Source organism: Eulemur rufifrons, chromosome 7 (assembly GCF_041146395.1).
Source record: "Eulemur rufifrons isolate Redbay chromosome 7, OSU_ERuf_1, whole genome shotgun sequence".
NCBI classification, from domain to species: domain Eukaryota; kingdom Metazoa; phylum Chordata; class Mammalia; order Primates; family Lemuridae; genus Eulemur; species Eulemur rufifrons.
The window spans coordinates 157,169,384-157,186,977 of record NC_090989.1 but is presented as its reverse complement, the minus strand read 5'-3'; the positions used below and the strand labels follow the sequence as shown (position 1 = coordinate 157,186,977).

The 17,594-nt window shown below is 57.4% G+C and overlaps 1 protein-coding gene across 7 annotated transcripts; it reads right to left on the bottom strand.

Annotated features, from left to right (window-relative positions):
- Positions 1-2,341: 2,341 nt before the first annotated feature.
- ITIH3 (inter-alpha-trypsin inhibitor heavy chain 3) lies at positions 2,342-17,379 on the bottom strand. 7 transcript variants are annotated; one of them, XM_069475873.1, is made up of 22 exons: positions 17,272-17,379; positions 16,643-16,663; positions 13,836-14,002; positions 13,639-13,743; positions 13,241-13,403; positions 12,637-12,750; positions 11,501-11,626; positions 11,098-11,214; positions 10,685-10,853; positions 9,996-10,121; positions 9,513-9,694; positions 8,178-8,363; positions 7,883-8,022; positions 7,025-7,170; positions 6,305-6,313; positions 5,235-5,267; positions 4,938-4,973; positions 4,668-4,781; positions 3,972-4,176; positions 3,152-3,324; positions 2,847-2,958; positions 2,342-2,579 (listed from the first exon to the last, which is right to left on the bottom strand). In XM_069475873.1, the coding sequence occupies exons 1-22, from the start codon at positions 17,362-17,364 to the stop codon at positions 2,450-2,452; spliced, it is 2,667 nt and encodes an 888-aa protein (XP_069331974.1). In that variant the 5' UTR covers positions 17,365-17,379; the 3' UTR covers positions 2,342-2,449. The 7 variants fall into 7 exon arrangements, with proteins under 7 accessions (XP_069331974.1, XP_069331973.1, XP_069331976.1 ...); XM_069475872.1 differs by lacking the exon at positions 5,235-5,267; XM_069475875.1 differs by lacking the exon at positions 6,305-6,313.
- Between the last annotated feature and the right edge of the window lie 215 nt (positions 17,380-17,594).

Here is a 17,594-nt window from a genome sequence, read left to right as displayed (position 1 = left end):
GAAAAGGAGGGCAAGGACACCAGGTGGCAGGAACAGCATGTTCCCAGGCCTAGAGCCAGGACACTGTGCTGAGTTCAGGGACAGTGAAGGAAGGAGGGGCTGCTGGATGAGGTGGAGGGAGAGGGAGGGCCAGGCCAAGCGGGCCGTGCACACCTCACCACACAGCATGGCCCCTGTCCTAGAAGCCAGGTTGCAGGCAGGGACAGGCAGAGCTAGTATTGATGTGGGACTGGGAGAGGACAGAGTCCACCTGGTTTTTGCCTGCATGAAGGGCCTCCCTGCCTGTGTGGGGGAGAGGGGACAGGATTTTGGCTGGGGACCTCTTCTTGCCTTTCTCCCAACCTGCGTGGCATGGCTGCTACCTGGAGCTGCAGGGCAGAGATAGGCACTTCAGCGGGACCAGAAACTGTACTGAGGATGCCGTTGCACACCCTCCGTCAGCAGGGCCATTCTCCCCATTTCACAGATGAGAAAACTGACCTCAAGATGACTGGCTGAAAGCTATGTGGCTCCTCAGCCAGCCCAGGATTGAATGAGATGGCGGGGCCTGCCCACTCTGGGGCGTCCCCTCACTGGCCTAGGCCCTTTTAGCCAGTCCAGCCCATACCCCTGCCACATTCACCCTGAGGCCATGGGTGCCTTCAAGACAGGAGCCACATCTCAAGTGGCTTCCTAGAGCAGTAAGAGCCACTGATCCCCCAGTAGTATCCTGTAGCCACCTGAGGGTCTTCTCTGATGAGAAATATTTCCTCCTGGACCACCCTTCCTGCCCTCCAATCCCCTCTCCAGGCCCCTGGCCAGTGTGGACCCCAGAAAACTATAGTTCTGGCTCCAGCAGAAGGGAGAGGCTGTGGGGCCCCTGGAGTGGGACGTAGGACAACTTTCTAGTGACCATGGCTTTATGCCACCACCCCTGCCCACTGACATTCATGGCGCTCCCCAGTCTGATTCCAGCCTCCTCCAGCCTTATTGTGCCCCCTGCTCTGCCATCAAAGCTTCCACTGCTTCCTTCAATGGGGTAACCCCTGCCCAGCAGCCCCTCAGCCCCTCAGGCAGAGAGAACAGGAGGGCAGGAGGGGTCAGTCACGTTTGCACAGTGGAAGCAGCCTGTGTGTCTGGAACCCAGAAAGTGAGGGGTGCTCCTGGTGTGTGAGGGGAGCTGGAGAGGCCATAGGAAGGACTTTTGTCTTGGTCCCTAGAGCAATCGATGGAAGATGTCATTTGTAGGGATTTAGGCAAGGAGTGGTGATCAGTTCTGCTCTGTGGAAAGCTCTCTCTGGAAGGCAGTAAGGGAGGCAAGGAGACATAGGAAGGGGCAGTTGCAGTTGTCCAGGTGGGAGAGGGTTGGTCAGGCTGAAGATCTCTCAGAGCCCCTTCTCCAGGAATCTCTCTCTGATCCCCTACCCTATCAAGATTCATTGGAAGGTTAGAGCAAGTGGTCACCATGAGTTGAAATTGGAGGATTCCAGAGATGCCTGGCCCAGATCAAGGCAAACTTGGGCACTCATGAACATAGGAACTGGATTACTAAGCTGTGTGCTCCCAGATCCTGGCCCAGGGTATTGTGTTCATCTCCTGAATCAATAGATGGGTGGATGAATGGATGGATGGATGGATGAACAGACAAATGGTTGAAAGGATGGATAGATAGTAGGATGGATGGGTAGGTAAAAGCATGGTTGGAGATGAATGGGTGGCTGGGTGGGTGGGTGGATGGATGGAAGGATGGAGGGACAGATGACTGAAGAGATGGATGGATGGTAGGATGGATAGGTGGATGGATGGATGGATAGATGGTGGAGGGATGGACAAATAGATGGACAGATGGATAGATGGATGGATGGATGAGTGGGTGAACAGATGGTCAGATGGTGAATGGGTGGCTGGGTGGGTGAATGGATGGATGGATGGATGGTTGAAGGAATGGTTGGATAGTAGGATGGATGGATGAGTGGGTGCATAGATGGAGGGGTGAATGACATCCTCACTTAGGGCTGTGGCTTCCCTAGAGCACTTTCTACTTCTGAAGGTCCTGATAAGAGCTTTTGAGCCACATCTCTTTACTTTCCTTACGACCTTCCTGAACACTGAAATGTACTCAATCCTTCCTGACTTCTCAGAGCCCCTTTGCTCCAAAGTCAATTCTTGATTTTCCTTTCCCAAACTATCATATATTTGACTCCCCATAATGCCACCTCTAACCAAATCTGTCTCTTAGCTGTGTCAGTTGAGAGGCCCAAGAAGTTGGCTTCCCACCAGCCTTCCCCTCCTTTGGGCTGTCTAGGATCCCAGCTATTCCCTGGAGCAGAGGCTCATGAAGGCATGTAGAGGCTGGTAGCTCTCTGGTTTCCAATCTGGGCTTTATTGTCTCAGCCCCTCCCACAGGGCCCATTCTGCACCCCTGTTGCAGATGCAGGAAACGCATTTCAACAAGAGCTGATGTGTCTACTCAAAACAGGTTGGGGACAATGTAGTCAGTATGGACACCATCAATCAGCCCTTCCCCATTGTTGTGGACGAACCAGCAGGCGACCTTCGTGCCGACGCTGGCATCCTTTCTGTAGTCTTTCTGGGAGCCCCTGGGGGAAAGAAGAGAGAGGCTGTAATACACAGGGTGGGCAAAATGGCTGCTGTGGCCATTGACCTGAGGTTGAAAAAGGGTGTGAAGTTGGCAATTCTAAGAGCCCAGAATTCTTTGGTCCAGAATGAAATCATATGATTTCTCTTCTCATGAGGCCAAGCTTAGGCTTTTCCCTCAAATGGAAATAAGAGTACCCCATAGAAGACAAGAGCCCACCAGGAAAATGTGCCTGGGCAGAGTGAGGGTGTCAGAGGGACCCTCTCACCTGGTGACAGTCAGCCGATGGTTCTTCACCACCATGGTGGCATCTGGCTTTGTGGGGTCAGAGCCTGGGTGGATGTCAGACACTTCAAAGTCAAAGGGGTGGAAGAATTGCCCTGGGAATGAAAATGTTCACACTGTCAGCCCCTGGCCATTGCCATGGGTAACCCAGCCACTGACCTTTCAGGGTTGATGCAAAGGCTGAATGGGGTGTCATGAGCTGGGTACAGAGTGCCTAAGGAGGCCTTGTGCATGTCTTTCCCATGCTGCTATCTGGCCTGAACAGCCTGCAGTCTGAACATTCCATACCCAGCAGCCCATGTGTCTGTGCTGACATCCGGTGACTGTCCATGACATAGAAGCCTAGAAAGTCCTGGTGGACAGGATGTTTCTTCCACACTTGGTGCAGGACGACCACAAAGGTAACCCCATCTCCAAAGGAGACCACCATATTCTTCTTCCTGTTGATGGTCACGGACAGCCTACGAGAGAAGAGGAGGTCAGCAGGTGGCTGTGGGGCCCAGTGGCCATGACACTGAGCATGTGAATCAAGGGCGTCTTGGTAGGGCCTCCCCTGCACATGGCACCCGAGAGCCCATGGACTCCAGAAACTATCTCAGGAGCATTGGAAAGAGGATGCCTCATGCGTGTTGTGTATGTCTCCACTGAGTGGATCCTTGCTCCTTAGTAAGCAGCAGTCCAGAAGCCTGGGTCCAGCCCCAGCTCAGTCACTGCTGTCCTGTGTGACCTCAGGCAGGTCCCACCCCTCTGTGGGCCTCAATGGGAGTAGCACTCCTGCCCTGTCACTGGGCTCCGGGGCATCTGAAGACACAGGAGAGGCCGGGGAGTTTGAGGACTCACAGTTCAGCCATGGGAGATGCCAAAGGGGATTCTTGTTATCACCACCTAGTGCTCTCCCCCAACCAGCCCTTCCCTCAAGCTCAGGCCTGTGAGCTGTCCAGCTGCCATTCTGGCTCTGACAGGGCCCCAGAGATTGTTCACCCTCCCCTGTAGCCTGGGACTGAACTCTGAGGCAACCAGTCTTTCCTGGGATTTGTTCAAATCCCTCAAGAGCCTCCTTAGACACTCAGGCTGTGGCAGCCCTTGTGGACCTAGTAGGGGATGTTACCCATTCTGTGTGATGGTGACTGTGTCCAGCCAGCTGAAAGTGCTGGGCACAGCTCCACTCCACAAGGTGATCTTCTCCGTTGTCACCTCAATCTGGAGGTCCATCTGAGTGTTGGTAATGCCCAGTTTTCCAAAGTAAGTCTTTCTGGTCTCAGAGTCAGGGCTGCCTCTCTTGTCGCCAATGATCTGCCCATTAACTGTGAGGCCTGCGAGAGAGTCGGGCAGGGAGAGAGACCAGTGAGAAGTTCTGAGTCCAGGCTGGCCTTTTGGGGTGTGCCTTCCCCTTCAACCAGATCTGCTGAGAGGAAGCAGAGTGGGAACCCCAAGGAGAGACCAGGACTTCAAAGCCCAACCCTGTCTGTTCCTAAACAATCTAGGTTTGGATCCTGCTGGGACACTGTGGATCTGTCTTTTGCCTCGGCCAGGGAGTGGTGTTCAGAGAAATACTATTCCCCAGACACACTTTGGGTCCTACCCCCAGGCCCAGGCTGCCCATTCACCCTAACCATTTCTCCAATAGCACTGGCACATGGGGACTTAGCCTATGGCGCTGGGCAGCTCCCACCCCAGGGAGTGCTCTGTATATGAAGATGGATGAGTTCCTGGGCATAGTGAAGACCTGATCCATGTGCCCCCTTGGGGCTCCAGGCTCTCTCAGGAATAACCCCTGGCCCCAGCCCTAGCCTGCAGCCCCCACCTGTGTCCGGGTCCCGAATGAGGCGTAGCACCGTGCCTGGGTCTTCATCAATGTTGAAGCAGAGGGCATCATCTTTCTCAGGAACTTGGATGATGAAATGGGGGTCCCCATCCACTAGGGGCACATCAGAAAAGGGGCTGGCTCCTGGGACCTCTTACTACACCTGGGGCCTCCCCAGCCTCCGGGGCCCCATGGGCTGGACTCCTAGACAGGCAGGAGCACTGTGCCCAGGACAGTTCCCTTGCCCCCAGGAGGAGCCAGGGAACTCACCGTAGTAGTAGGGCCTTTGAGGATGCAGGTAGCTGACTTGGGCTGCAAAGGGGGAGAGGGCTGAGCTAAGCAAGCAGCCCTAGGGAGGTGCCAGGACCCCCACCCAGGGTTTGGCTCACACCCCTCCCCTTCCTCTCCCTAATGCTCTCGCCCCTCTCCACCCCCAATTTCCTCAGGATACATTGTCCCTCTGCCTGTCCCAGAGTGCTGATTCAGGAAAGACCACAGACGGGAACGAGACAGGGTCAAGCTCTGGGCCATGAGCAGGGAGGGCTGCAGCGGCCAGCATGTACTCACTCAGGAAGGCTCCGGAGGGGGTGACAGGGGTGTCTAAAAGAAGCCAAAGGGCAGTCGTGAGCAGGCTCTAGGGATTCCCTCCCCCAACCCTGTGTCTTCTGCCTGTACTAGGGCTACCAGTCCAGTCCCCAGTGGGGCTCCAACTCCGGCAGATAGAGGTGGAGATGTGACCCCAAAGCTTAGGCTTCAGAAATGGGGGCAATGCTCAGGGAACTTCTTTATAGGGCCGGTGGCAATAGGAGTGTAATTTACATGCTAGAGGTAGGGCATATTGATGTAGCTAAGAGGCAAGCCATTAAGTCATCAGCTTCTCTCTCTTGAGTAATGCTCACAGCAGACATCTGCCCCCAACCCTTGACTCCCCACCCCCCAGTTGGGGTGAGTGAGGCTCACAGCTGACTATTGCTCCATGGTAGTAAAACACCCACTCACATGCACATGCACACACAGGCACATGTATGTACATACATGCCTACACATGCACACACATGTGCCAGTACATTTGTCAGGGCTGTTCTGGGGGGAAAGTGACGACCCCATCCAAATGAGCTCCCCTTATAGAGGGAGGTGGGTCAGGCCAACAGAGACTGGGGAGGCCCTGCCCGGTGGTGGGGGCTTTTGGGAATGATGTTCCAATTTTAGGGGGGTACAAGCACTGTGATCCCCAGTAATCCCTAGCATGGGTCCTGGCCTACGCCCCAGCTCAGCCACCTACTAAGTCCTTGAGCAAATAGACTTAACCGCTCTGTGCCTCAGTTTCCTCACTGTAAAGTGGGAATGGTAAAAGGACCCTCTTGGAGGGTCGCTGTGGGGTTAGAGGCTGATGTGCAGGTCACAGAACACTCTCATACTGATAGTCTTTCCTTGGGCAGGGGAAGCCACCCCCAATCAGCTGACAAGGGCTCTGAGGCCCAGAGAGGGGCAGAGTCATGGCTGAGCAGTGGAGCTGGACCTGAGCCTGGGTGTCCTGAGGCCCCCCAGGCTGGCTGTCCCAGCTGGCTTGGAAAGGCCTCCTCGGTGCCCTTGCGTCTCTCCTCCATGATGCCCCCCAACGACTGGCTCCAGCTTACCTTCTGCATCTGCAGGTGTCGAGAGGGAGAAAGAGGAGAAATGAGTTAGAAGCCACAGACTACTGGTGTCAGGGCCAATGCAGTGGCCTGAGCAGGGCCCAGGGCTTGCTGCCTGGCCAACCAGCCTCCCGGCAGCCAGCTGTGCCCCTGGAAGCAGGAGCTCCTGCAAGCCAGAGGTCTGGCCTGGCCTAGAGCTGCTCCTTGCCCCCTGTGGCTCCCCACACCAAACTCTGCACGTGCCCTGTGCCCAGCTGCAGTGGGCATTTGGGACCCCTGTTGAGTAGGGTGGTCTGGGGTCTGGCTGAGGAGACTGGGTCCCAGCCTCCAGCTCTCAGGGCCTCATCCTCTCACAATCCCCAGGTGCCTGGTTGCCTGTTCCAGGTTGGAAGTGCTTCCTCTTGTCTACCTAAGCCCTTCCATGCTGCAGCCTAAGCCCTCTTCCTTGAAATGGCCCCGGGGCATTGTGCCCCCTTACTCACATCCCTTCAAGAGATGCAGTGGCTTCTATTCACCCCATGCCCCACTGTCCGTGCTGACGGCTTCGTTCTCTCCAGACAACCTTCCCCAGCCCTTGGCCAGTTTTTCTTCAGGTGCCCCTGGACCTGCCCCTCTTTGGCAGGTCTGGTTCTCCCCATGCCTGGCCCACTCCTCTGCTGGGCAGCCGGGGCCCAGGGTCCTAGGGCAGGCCTCCAGGTTCTGGCTTCTACTCCCGGTGCCCACCTTCCCCGGGTTTGTCGGCGATGTCCTCATTGTCCTCGGGCTTGGTCACCACCATGGAGGTCAGCGGAGTCACAAAGTGGTACTTGAGGGACAGGTCCAGGGCTTGGGCTGTGAGCTTCTCCTTCTCCTCGCCGTGGGCGTTCTTGCTGTGACGAGGGCAGGTCAGGAGGGTCAGCCCAGAGAACAGCTCCCTGCCTGCCTCCCCTGCACTGGCTCCCAGAACCAAACCAGGAGCCCCAGGGGCGGCCACGGCCCCGCCTCCACCTCTCCTATTGTGGGGGCCCCCCGGGTGGAGCCCACCGGCGCTCAGAAAAGACTGGTTCAAGCCCTGCTTCTTCCCTAGGCCTTAGTTTCCCCACCTATGAAATATACGGAGCTACAGTAGTCACTCGTGACAGCGTCTGCATGCCGAGAGCCAGATCCCATGCGGGGGCTTTATAGTTTATCCCACCTCAGTGAACACTGACACTGCCCTCTCCAGAGGGCGCGGCTCTGCCCTCGGGGAGCTGGGAGCTGGGGTTCCAGCCCTCAGTTCCGCCCCGCCTTGCCATCCCTGGGCCGAGCTGGGTGGGGGAGCAGGGTGCTGAGGCCCTCCCTGCCCTCGAGGCACTCCCAGGCTGCGTGCTGGCCCACTTGCGCCTTGACAGCTAGGGAGCGGGGACACAGGGTTCCTTACCGATGGCTCTGCAAACAGTTCCCGGGGCTGGGCCAAGAAGAGGGTAGGACAGCTGGGACTAGGTGCGGGGGCGCCCTTCCCTGGGGTGTGGCCGTGTCTACCTCCTGTCGGGCTCCCTCAGAGCACAGCCAGCACAGGTGCAGGCACAGGTGGGCGCTGGGGCAGGGTGGGGCCCAGCTCACCGTTTCTCCAGCAGCTGCTCAATGGTGAGGTAGGCCCATAGCCGCTCGATGTAATTCCCAAAAATGTAATCCCGCTCCTGCAGGGCCTTCTCCACCTCCTTCACGTCCACCTCCTCCGTGAAGGTCAGGTCGTTGATGGCCTGGGGCAGGGATGGGAGGAGGTCAGAGGCTGGAGGCCTGGAGCCAGGTGGGCCAGGTTCGGGGCCACCACTCCTGGGCTGTCAGCCAAGAGGCTGGAGCCCTATTGGTGCTGGTCCCCTGGCCCAGCACACTTCCAGGCCCCAGCCCCGCTCACCCCATGGCCCTTCACATCGGCCTTAAAGCTGTTCAGGTGCTCGTCCGCCAGGCGCCCGGACACCACGATCTCAGAGCCATCATAGAAGTGCTGGTAACTGTTCTGGGTGAGGTCCAGGATGGCATTCTCAGGGTACTGCACCTCCACGCCTGTCAGCAGTGGGTTGGCCACCTCCTCATAGAAGCCCTGGAGTTCAGATGGTGGGGAGGGGACGGGTCATGTCAGGCCCCAGGGCAGGCACGGAGAGGCTGGGGTGGGTGGGCTCCCACTGATGCCGCAGCACGTCGTCAGTCCCCCAGGCTGGGCCAGTCCTGGCTCCTGATTTTCGCTTCTGCCTGGCCGCCCTGACTGTGCCCTGCAGTCTGCAGGAGCCCTCCCTGCCCCCCACCTACCCTAGGTAGACACTAGGGAGAATAGAAAGAAAAAACAGAGTTCTTGGCACATAGAAAGTATTTATGCAACGTCTGTTGGAACGAAAGCAAGGAGGAAAGGGAGAGAGGCAGAGCAGAAGGCGATGTGGGCGGGAGAGCAGCCATCAGGAGACGGACAGGGGAAGGCGTGGGGGCCCTGCAGAGGTGGAGGTGCCGCTACCTGCCAGATTCAGCAAACAAAATGATGGGACGTCCTGTCAAATTGAATGTCATAAACAACGAATATTTTTTTAGTTTATCTGTTATGAGTTGAATTGTGTACCCCTAAAATTTAACCTTTTTTGGAGATAGAGTATCCAAAATAAAGTCATTAGGGGAGCCCTAATCCAAGATGACGGGTGTCGTTATAAAAAGGGGAACTTGGACACAGACACACAGAGGGAAGATGTGGGAAGACACAGGGAGAAGATGACCATCGACAAGCCAAGGAAGGAGGCCTAGAGCACTTCCTTCCGTTCCAGGCCTTTTATGTACCCTCAGAAGAAACCAACCCACTGACACATTGATCTTGGACTTCCAGCCTCCTGAACTAGGAGACAATACATTTCTGTTGTTGAAGCCACTCAGGCTGTGGTACTTTGCTATAGCAACCCCAGGAAACTAACAAAATGTCCTATGCAATATTTGGGGCATGCTTACACTGAAAAAGAATTCACTGTTTATCAGACATTCATAGTTAACCATATGTCCTGCATTTGATGTGACGATCCTACTGAAGAAGCAGGGCTGTTCTGTGTGGCCTGAGGACAAAATCAGAACTATTGTTGATGGATAAGGGGTAGTTAGAGTAGATTTCAACACAAGAGGAAGCTCTTCCTAATAACTGAAATTGTCACATGGTGAAACAGCTGCCTGAGGACGCAATGAGCTTCTCATTCCTGGAAGTGTGCGAGACAAGGCATACCTGCAACTGCAAATCGGCATCGGAATCCTCATAAATGCGTCGGGCAAACCCATGGTTCTCCAGGGCCATCGCGTCCAGCAAGTTATAATTCAGATTGTTGCCAAAGCCCAGGTTATACAAGGGGAACTTGCCCTTGATGGCATTTCGCACGTTCTCTTGGATTTTTTCAGGATTTGTCACACCTGTAGGAGAAGGGGGTATTCACACTCCAGCCAGAGCCCTGGGGACTGGCTAGCCCAGCTCTGTCTGGAGAGAGCTGACCCCTGCACATGCAGAGTTGGGGGAGTCAGGGCCACAGGCCCTTGGCAGGGCAGATGGTGGGGTGCCTTGGCAGAGGGAGGCAGGGCCCTGCCCTCGAAGGGTTCACAGGCCATGGGGGACCCTGGGAAGAGCTGCCCAAGGTTTTCCAGTGAGCCAGCTACAGTGGTAGGAGCAGCGGCCAGGTGCCCTGCTCCAGTGCAGAGCTACACACGCCCTCCTCACCAGTATTGGCTTCCCCGTCAGTCAGCATGATGACAATGGAGGTGCTCCTCTCTGGGACTCTGTGATTCTCCCGGGCCTCGTTCAACATACCGATGCCCCTCAGCAGCCCATCGTTGAGGTTGGTCACTGGGACACAAACAGCACTGTGAGGGTGTCCTCAGGGTGCCAGTGTGCGGGGAGGCTGGGGTGGAGGAGGCCAGGACTGCAGGCCTTGCCCACGTGCCCAAGGACCCCGTCGGCTTCAGCAAGCCCGGACTGCATGGATCAGTGCGTGAACACACACAGGACTTTCACTTTCAAATGGGGGTGAAAGCACGTGGTGATTGTAAATGCAATTTGGAAAACAGTCCAGTGGACTCCCAGCCCCTCTCGCTGGGAGGAGATAGGACTGGTGTAGATGATTTTCCCTAAGAAATGGGGCCAAGAAGGGTTTGCTGTGGCTTTAGCTTGCTGGGACTTTCTGGGCACCAGGATTATGGGTTAGAAACAAAAAGAATGGGTTTCCCTGGACCACAGAGAAGCCACCCAGTAGCCTGTCTTCAAGCCTGAGGATTGCCGACTCCCACCTCTCCTCCCAGCTCGGTTCTGCTGGGCCTGAGACCAGCAGGCCCATGAGGAGGAGGGAACCAGGCTGCGCAGGGCAGAGAGGGGAGCTGCAAGGAGGCCCATCCACACTCCTCTGCTCTTACTTCCTCTTTCCTCAATGGTCTTCACGAACGCCCTGGCCTCCTGCAGGTTCTCAGCAGTGGCTTGGACTAAATGCTCTCTCCAGGTGGTCACATCGCCAGTGAACAGGATGAAATTCAGGTAGTCCTCTTCCTTCATATCGTCCAAGATTTTGAGGAGGGCATCTCTTGTCTGGGGAAGAGAGAGACTGACTAACAGACAAGGAGTGGGAGAAGCAGCGGCAGAGAGCGGTGGAGCCCGTGCCCTGCGTCCGCAGGCTGAGCTGAGGCTTGCCACACAAGTGGGCAGAGGCCTTGAGCCTTCTTTTACCCTTTCTCCTCATTCACTGCAAATATCAGCTTTTTCTACCTAACAAAAAATCTCTTCTTCCCCCATTCCACAACCCCCGGCTCTGCCACTTGCACTAAGGAGGTACCTGCTGGATTTTCCGGCCAGCCATGGAGCCACTGACATCAATCACGAAGACCACGTTCTTGGGCACCACTGGGAGGCCTTGAGGTGCAAAGAAGTGCACGAAGTAGCCGTTGACTATCTGCAAAGTGGGGAGAGCAACGGAGGCCGTGTCCCTTTAGCAATACCACATTGACTGCTCTTGCAGATAAAAGCCAGACATTCACCAGTCTGGGCAAAAGATGTCCCTTTCCCACCCTCGAGGGGCTGCTGTACAAAGGCTCTGGGCCATTGGCTGTCCCATGTCACATAGGAAAACTCAGCCTTGGGCTGAGGATCAAGGGTGATGTCACTAGATGTGGCTGCAGCCCTGCCCCACACCAGCCCTCGCCCAACCACCATGATGATGATTTGGCCAGCCCGGGTACCTGTACGCTGGCCGGAGACTCTCTGTTCACGTCGTAGGTGATGGTGAAATCTCCATTGAGGAGGGAGTCTGTGCAGTTTGGGCATGAACGCTGTTGGTCTAAGCTGGGCTTGAAGGACACGTGGCCCTGAGGGACAGAGATGGAGGACCTTGCTCAGCTTGGCCTGGGCCTGCCCTTAGGCAGACCTCAGCCTGGGGGAGCCCTCGGGTGGGCCCTGCAGAAGCCAGCAGCCTTCAGTGCGTGCTCCTCGGGCCGAGCTCTGAAGTACTGAATGTCCAAGGTGTGTTCTTTATTTATTTTTATTTTTTTTATTTTTTTTGAGACAGAGTCTCGCTTTGTTGCCCAGGCTAGAGTGAGTGCCGTGGCGTCAGTCTAGCTCACAGCAACCTCAGACTCCTGGACTTAAGCGATCCTACTGCCTCAGCCTCCCGAGTAGCTGGGACTACAGGCATGCGCCACCATGCCCGGCTAATTTTTTTTTTGTGTGTGTGTATATATATGTATATATATATATTTTAGTTGTCCATATAATTTCTTTCTATTTTTAGTAGAGACGGGGTCTCACTCTTGCTCAGGCTGGTCTTGAACTCCTGACCTTGAGCGATCCACCCGCCTCGGCCTCCCAGAGTGCTAGGATTACAGGCGTGAGCCACCACGCCCGGCCCCAAGGTGTGTTCTTTATATAAACATTTGTTCATCTGCCGTCCACTGTCAATGGGGTCCCTGGAATAGCTGGGGGCCTCAGGGACTGGAGCCAACCACCCAGCCCCAAGAGTGAGTTCTGTTTAAGCTTTCGCCCCTCGTGTGGAGTCAGTAGATCTGAATGACTCTTTCTGGCCTTGGTCTCCTAACCTGTAAAACAGGAACGATAACCCCTGCCCTGTCCACTTCCCAAGGTGGGATTGTCCCCCTGTGCCCCAGCACAGCCGAGGCCCCAGTTCCTCTGGCAGGTCATCAGCAGCCCCCCGCAGCATCCTCACTCTGGACCCAAGTGGGCCAGGAGGAAGGCGATGGCTGCAGACTGCCCTCCCCCCACCCAACACGCACACGCTTGCCTCAGCCATTGTGGGCTACGGCCTGTGCTGCCGGCGCCAGCGTTCCTGCCCTGACCCCGGGCTGAGGGGCGTCTACACCACCTTTTTCCCTGAGAAGGACTTGGTGAGGGCACTGCCCAGGAGGTCATTGGTGATGAACGAGGCCTTGGCATCCAGCGTGCTGATGCCCTGGGGCTCGAAGATGTCCACGTTGATCTGGAACAGCCAAAGGGAGGTGATGTCACTCAGTGGCAGTGCAGAGGCCAGCCTCCAGGACAAGTCCCACAGGACTGAGGCGCGTCTGTGATGATGCAGGGACCCTCTAGGGCAGTGCTGAGGGATCTCCCACCAGGAAATGACCACAGGGCTTGTAGAGGGTGTCCCAATTCCAGAGTGTTTCCACCACCTGCCAGATTCTACCACTAAGGCATTGCCTTTGGCTTTCAGTGGTGAGATGCCCATGTACTCAGTTATGAGCACGGCAGAGGCAGCCTGTGGTATTGCCCTGGGGGGCCCAGCCCCAGATCTGGGTCTGTCAAGTCCAGCCCAGCCTCCTCCTTTCGGCCCCACCTGCTGTGATTCCTCCAAGCCTCCTCAGCCAAGCCAGGGGCCAGAACTTTCTGTCATTGACCCTGGTCTGAGTCTGCCCCTGGGTTCTTTCCTGCACCCCTGAAGTTGGTGCAGGAGCTGCAGGAGCACGGATTACCTCAAAGTGTTTGACCAGTTGCTTGGGCTGGACCTTGAGGTACATCTCGTACTTGCCCTTGTGCCTCTTCAGCAGCTCCTCGTAGGTCAGCTCAAAGGTGACCTTGCTGCCCGCAGCCACGTTGACCGAGACGGTGAACTTCTCCAGCTTCCTCCCGGAGGCCCTGAACCAGGAGCAAGACGGTGAACCCCAAAGACTGCATGAGCCCCCCTTCCTCTGCCCTGGGTTCAAGTCCCAGACCTTTGGTTAGGGAAACCCCTAACCATTCTCCAGCTCTACATGGGACAATGTAAATAGGGCACAGTTTGCTATAACAATAATAATAGCTGTTCTTGTTCACGGGTCTGAATGCCCTTGAAACCCAGATGTTCTCCAGAGGCCTGGGGGTCTGCACTTACTTGACCAAACCGGCTGTCTTGCCCTGGGACACAGCCTTTTCATACTGCTTCTTGGCGACTTCCTTCTCCTTGACGGTCCCAGGGTAGGTAATGCCATCAATAGTCCTGCAGGGAAACAGAGTTTGTGGGGCGTGGGGGTCACACCGGGCCAGACCCTGCCCTCCAAGCCCAGAGCCAGCAGCCATGGTGGCACCCACAAGGTGAAGTTCGTGATGAAGGCTGTCTTGGGCAGGTCCACGTCAAAGGAAACCTCCTTGGCCACGTCTGCACGGTTGACGGCTCTTGTGGTGACGACATTGTGAGCAAAGCGGGAGGTCACCTTGCTGTTGATTTTGGTGCTGTAGACCTCGATGCCATCAACCACCTGGGGGAGAGTGGGCAGGGGTCAGCCAGGCAGGGTCACTGGGGAACCAGGTCTGCAACCTGTCCTCCCTTCCAAACTCTCCTGTGCAGGTTCTGAGGCCCCTGTCGTCCTCCCAGTCCCACATTCAGTGGGCCACCATCACTCTGGTGCTAGCTCTGCTTTGCGATCTGTTTACACACAGCTGCAGCCGGTGAGACCTGTCCTACCCACTCCCGTCTCCGGAGCTCCAACCATGCCCAGGTTTGCCCCGGAACACTCGCCCCTGGCTCTTCCTGTTCATCCTTCACACCCCACGCTCCCTCACACACACCCCACCTTTCGTCACATAAACCCCACACTCCCTCACGCACACCCCACATTCCCTCACGCACACCCCACATTCCCTCACGCACACCCCACCCTCCCTCACACACACCCCACCCTCCCTCACACACACCCCACCCTCCCTCACGCACACCCCACATTCCCTCACGCACACCCCACACTCCCTCACGCACACATCCCACACTCCCTCACGCACACACCCCACATTCCCTCACGCACACACCCCACACTCCCTCACACACAGCCCACCCTCCCTCACACACACCCCGCACTCCCTCACGCACACCCCACATTCCCTCACGCACACCCCACCCTCCCTCACGCACACATCCCACACTCCCTCACACACACACCCCACCCTCCCTCACGCACACATCCCACACTCCCTCACACACACACCCCACATTCCCTCACGCACACACCCCACACTCCCTCACACACACCCCACACTCCCTCACGCACACCCCACATTCCCTCACGCACACACCACATTCCCTCACGCACACCCCACACTCCCTCACGCACACACCACATTCCCTCACGCACACCCCACCCTCCCTCACGCACACACCCCACACTCCCTCACACACACACCCCACATTCCCTCACGCACACACCCCACACTCCCTCACGCACACATCCCACACTCCCTCACGCACACATCCCACACTCCCTCACGCACACACCCCACCCTCCCTCACGCACACATCCCACACTCCCTCACACACACACCCCACATTCCCTCACGCACACACCCCACCCTCCCTCACACACACCCCACCCTCCCTAACACACACCCCACCCTCCCTCACGCACACCCCACATTCCCTCACGCACACCCCACACTCCCTCATGCACACACCACATTCCCTCACGCACACCCCACACTCCCTCACGCACACATCCCACACTCCCTCACACACACACCCCACATTCCCTCACGCACACACCCCACACTCCCTCACACACAGCCCACCCTCCCTCACACACACCCCGCACTCCCTCACGCACACCCCACATTCCCTCACGCACACCCCACCCTCCCTCACGCACACATCCCACACTCCCTCACACACACACCCCACCCTCCCTCACGCACACATCCCACACTCCCTCACACACACACCCCACATTCCCTCACGCACACACCCCACACTCCCTCACACACAGCCCACCCTCCCTCACACACACCCCACACTCCCTCACGCACACCCCACATTCCCTCACGCACACCCCACCCTCCCTCACGCACACACCCCACATTCCCTCACGCACACACCCCACACTCCCTCACACACAGCCCACCCTCCCTCACACACACCCCGCACTCCCTCACGCACACCCCACATTCCCTCACACATACCCCACACTCCCTCACGCACACCCCACACTCCCTCACGCACACACCACATTCCCTCACGCACACCCCACACTCCCTCACGCACAGCCCACCCTCCCTCACACACACCCCACACTCCCTCACGCACACACCCCACACTCCCTCACGCACACCCCACACTCCCTCACACACACACCCCACATTCCCTCACGCACACCCCACACTCCCTCACGCACACCCCACACTCCCTCACGCACACACCCCACACTCCCTCACACACACCCCACACTCCCTCACGCACACACCCCACACTCCCTCACACACAGCCCACCCTCCCTCACACACACCCCACACTCCCTCACGCACACCCCACATTCCCTCACACATACCCCACACTCCCTCACGCACACACCACATTCCCTCACGCACACCCCACACTCCCTCACGCACACCCCACCCTCCCCTCCACACATACCCCAGCAGGCTCCCGTGTCCTTCGATAATTGCCAGAGTCTGTCTCCCAAACAGGGACTTATTTCCTGCGCTAAGGGGTTCCTGGACACCCTCCTTCCCACAGTGGTGTTGGACTGAGAGGGCTTTAGCAGATGTCTGGGTTAAACAGGGGTATAAAGGTGCTTTGTGAGGGTGACAGGCACCGCTCCACTGTGTTCTCAGCCCTGCACACAGGGCCAGGTGCCAACAGGTGCTCGGTGTTTGTGGAAGGAAGGGATGCCTGGTGGGGCCCTCCTGGGCTGCATCCCATGATGGTGGGGGCCCATGAGGTGGGAGGGGCCGCAGTTGTGCGGTGCTCTTTCCCAGGGGTCTTGTGTCGTGCAGGAGTCTGCTGGGGCAGGGGGCTGTGAGCCAGTCTGCCAGTTGTGAGGGACCTGTTATTATGGCCCACACCTTCAGCAATTGGGCAACCAGCTCCATCCTCCCCTGCCCCAGCTGGCCCCTTTCCCAGAGAAAGTCCTTACCCCTTCCGGGAGGCTCCGTTTCTGCAAAGATAAAAACAAACAGGAGTTAGGCGAAGGCCAAGGCCACATGGCCTGGGAGCAGGCTGTGGTCTGGGACCAGGGTTCAGCAGCGCCCCCCTCCACACACGCTTGAGGGCCCTCCCAGAGCCACATGTCAGAGCAGGAAGGACTCTGAACAGACGGGGAAACTGAGGTCCAGAGAGGGGCAGTTCTCCAGGTTACCCGGGGAAACAGGGCAGGGAGACCTGAACCCAGAGCCCTCTCTATGCCCCACATACCCACCTCATTCTGTCCCTCATTCTGCCTTTCCCTGGCCCCCCAACCTCCTCCCAGAACACCCCCACCACACCCTGCAGGGCTCAACTCAGCATGTTGTAGAGGCCTCTGCACTCGCCTAAGACTAGGACCTTCACAGCCCTCAGGGAGGTGAGCGGTTCCCAGTGCATTGCTCATTTGACAGGTAGGGAAACCGAGGCTCAGGGAGTTTTAAGAGCCTTGGCCAGGGTTAGACGGCAGGTTACTATAGGCTTTGGCTGAGCCCAGTGCTCTCACTGCCCAGCCCTCTGCCTCCTCTCACCCCAATGCCCGCTGGACACTGAGGCCCAGAGGGTGAAGAGGGGCAGACTCACCCCCAGCAGCCGGAAGGGGCTTCTTGGGAAGCCAGAGGCTGCCAAGCCAGAGAGCAGAGCCAAGACCAGGCAGGGCCACCAAGCAGATGCCATTGCTGAGCACACAGACCAGGCCCACACTCCTTATATGAGCTGGCCTGGTGTTTTCCAAGCAGGGTCAGCGACCTGAGTGGGAATGGGAGGGGCGGGGGCGGGAAGCTCCTCCGGGAAGCCAGGCATGGGCGGGGTTACAGTCCCCAGATGTGTGTCTGAAGAGGGCCGGTGGTCACCGGCAACAGCACTGGGGCTTCACTCCTGACGGGGGAACACGGAGGCCCTCAGGA

Bases quoted from the DNA above. Each gene is read 5' to 3' on its own strand.
- ITIH3 (XM_069475873.1), bottom strand. From the start codon at position 17,364: ATGGCATCTGCTTGGTGGCCCTGCCTGGTCTTGGCTCTGCTCTCTGGC. The intron at 7,171-7,882 runs GTGAGCTGGGCC...CCCTCGTCACAG, and splicing joins GAGCAGCTGCTGGAGAAACG to CAAGAACGCCCACGGCGAGG. The intron at 4,974-5,234 runs GTGAGTACATGC...TTGCAGCCCAAG, and splicing joins CCCCTCCGGAGCCTTCCTGA to TCAGCTACCTGCATCCTCAA.